This window comes from Sminthopsis crassicaudata, chromosome 6 (assembly GCF_048593235.1).
Source record: "Sminthopsis crassicaudata isolate SCR6 chromosome 6, ASM4859323v1, whole genome shotgun sequence".
Taxonomy (NCBI): Eukaryota; Metazoa; Chordata; class Mammalia; order Dasyuromorphia; family Dasyuridae; genus Sminthopsis; species Sminthopsis crassicaudata.
Window position 1 is genome coordinate 241,391,311 of NC_133622.1, and position 3,366 is coordinate 241,394,676.

The following is a 3,366-nucleotide window of genomic DNA, read 5'->3' on the forward strand; positions in this document are numbered from 1 at the left end:
TGGAAATATTACAAGTGACTTTAGTCTGAGTTTTAAGAATAAACACATTCTTTGAACATACAGCTTGTTTCTATACTTTAGTGTCAGTTGAAGCTATAATTCCAATGACTTCTTATGCAAATATCAGAAGAAATTACAGAGAATACAGAGATTATGGATAAAAGTATCATTACAAAAGAAATATCTGTGATTATTTCATACAAATTTTTTAATGTTAACATTCCTTCCCTTTTGTTTCCTTCTTCCCCACATTTTTAATATTTTCTAATATATGATTGATGATAAAATAATACTAAACTGTATTTCAACAATTATCCTGAAGAAAATCTATTAGCTTTGCTTATGGATTCATTTAATTTTTACACATTGCATCTTATTAATTAAATTCTTTACCTGAAGTATTTTACCATGTTTGGACTGTGAAGAAACAAATACATTTAATATCTTCTGAATATTTGAAAAAACTAGAAGTAAACAAAATCAAACAGATTTGTAAAATAATTCTCTAATGAATGAAAAACAGTTAGATTAAAAGAATGAATCATCAACTCAAGAAAAACTCCAATCAAATCCAAAATCTGAAATTTACTCATGTGAGCATGGGAAAAGCATTGTTACACATATATTTGGTGAAGGAAATTCGGTAGGATGCATTGATTTTAACAACCATCCACAAAAGCATTTATGTGATTACTTTAAAAATTTAAGACTTCATTTCTTGAGGAAAGCAGAATTTAAATGAATTTCACAGGGTCATATAAACTTTTAATACAGGTTTTAAGCCAACTTTTTCAATAGATTATACTATATTATTTTAGAATAATAGAGAGAAAAAGTTTTGATAACATATACACTGAACCAATTCTGATGTACTAATCATTACAAAGAATGGTAATGTTTTTAGGGGCTGGTGGTGGGACAAGATTGGAAGAATATTCTATTGGAATTGTGTGTAGAGTTTTATAGGAAACAGAAATAAGTAATCAAGAATAGTAAGATCACCTATGTGCTTACTAAGCCTATACATTTAGGTAATAATTTTCTCATTGCCAAAATAAAATCCTTATTCCTGAGACTATATATGAGTGGGTTAAACATTGGAGTCACAATGGTGTAGAAAAGAGAAAATACTATTTCAGTTGCTGATGAGTGACTGGATTTAGGCATCAAATATGAAATAAAACCAGACACAAAATATAAAGTGACAACAATAAGGTGGGAAGAACAAGTCAAAAAGGCTTTAGATCTCCCCTTAGCTGATGGCAATTTTAGAATTGTGGTAATGATTTTTGCATAAGACCCAAATATAAAAAGAAAGGGAATCATCCCCAATATTCCAGCATCCACATAGATACTGTACTCTTCTAAAGAAATATCCCCACAGGCCAGTTTCAGTAATGGAGGGATATCACAGAAGATATGATCAATTTTGTTTGAACTACAGAATGACAGAGAGAAAATCTGATAAGTAAGTCCTATCAGAATAGGGATCCCAAGGATCCAGGAGCCAATAACCAGCCAAACACACATTTTGTGATTCATGATTAGAGTATAGTAGAGTGGCTTACAAATTGCCACATAACGATCATATGCCATCACAGACAGAAGGAAGCATTCAGTAACTCCCAAAATAAGAATAAAGAAAAGCTGTATAGCACAGCCTAGAAATGAAATAGTCCTTTTCTGTGTCCAAAGGTCTGTTAAGATTTTGGGAAGAGTGACTGATGTGTAACAAATCTCTAAGAAGGAGAAATTTCTAAGGAAAAAATACATGGGGGTTTGAAGACTTGGTTCTACCTTAGTTATTACTATGATGAGACTATTTCCTATCAAAATACTCAAGTAAATTATGAAGAAAATCACAAAGAGAAAATCTTGAAGGTCAGGAAGGTCAGAAAATCCAAGGAAAAAGAATTCTACTATAAATGTAATATTTACTTCTGACATTTTTTACTTTGTAGTCCAAGTTTGGACATAATGAATTTAGTACAGAATTCACTTCATTTATTATAAACTAGACTTTGCCCTTTGTAAAATTTTAAAAAATGGATTAATTAATTTTATTTTTTGAATAAAAGTCCATTTTCTACATTCTAAATTTGATTTCCTAAATGTTCTTTGATTTAACAATTAAATTGACACTGATTGTGCAGTTGAGAGATCACTGGGATTGAGATCAGGAAGAAGTGAATTCAAAACAAGTCTGAAACACTTATTAACTGTGTGTTCATGGAAAAATCACTTAATTCAACTGCTGCTTGTCTCAGTTTCTTTATATGAAAACGTTGGATAACAATAATAACTTCCTTCCAGGATCTTTTCTGAGGATAAAATGAGAAAATATTTGTAAAATACTTTGCATACCTTGAAGTACTTTATAATAGGTTGCTATTATATTAACATTAATATCAGTGCAAATGTGGGAATTATATGAAAACAATTATAAAATAATTTTCATTAAAATAGAATAAGACGTAAACAGGAAAAAAAATCAGTTGCTCATGGGAAGCAGAGATATAATAAAAATAACCTGTCACCTAAATTAATTTACTTATTCAGTGTCATACCACTTAATCCACCAAAATTATTTTATGGAGTTAGGGAAATTATAATAAAACTCATCTGGAGCAACAAAAAATCAGGAATATCAAAGGCATTAATAAAAAAGCAAAGTAGTCTTATCATGCTAGATCTAAACTATATTACAAAACAGTAATCTTGGAAACTATTTGGTACTGACTAAGCAATAGTGAACACAGTAGGCAAAACCTCTAGTGATCTATTTCATAAACTCAAGATTTCAAGCTCTAGGATAAAAACTTATCATTTGACAAAAACTCCTGTGAATATTGGAAATTAGTGTGGCAGAAACTAATCATTAACCAACCTCATTCATACCTTATACCCAGATAAGGTCAAAATGGAAAATGATTTAAATATTAAGGGTGATATCATTAAGCAAATTAGGAAAGCAAGAGATAGTTTACCTTTCAGATCTATAGAGAAAGGAAGAATTTATGATGAAAAAAGAGATGGAGAAATTATGAAATGCAAATTGGATATTGTTCATTAAGGTAAAATTTTATTATTGTTGCATGAAATAATGAAAACAAGATTAGAAGAAATGCAAAAAACTCTGGAACAATTTTTATAGTCAGCATTTATAAAAAAGGTCTAATTTCTCAAATGTTTAAATAACTAAATTCAAATTTATAAGAATATATCATTCCCCAGTTGATAAATGGACAAAGGATGTGAACAGTCATTTTTCATATGAAGAAATTAAAGCTATCTATAATCATATAAAATGCTTAAATTCACTGATTAAGGAAATGCAAATTAAAATCACTCAGCTCATATGACAGA

At 29.4% G+C, this 3,366-nt stretch overlaps 1 protein-coding gene across 1 annotated transcript; it reads right to left on the reverse strand.

Moving 5' to 3' along the window:
• Nucleotides 1-1,002: 1,002 nt before the first annotated feature.
• LOC141547494 (olfactory receptor 10AG1-like) lies at nucleotides 1,003-1,947 on the reverse strand. Its single transcript, XM_074275893.1, has one exon. It carries the CDS (start codon nucleotides 1,945-1,947, stop codon nucleotides 1,003-1,005), a length of 945 nt encoding a protein of 314 aa, XP_074131994.1.
• Nucleotides 1,948-3,366: the final 1,419 nt, after the last annotated feature.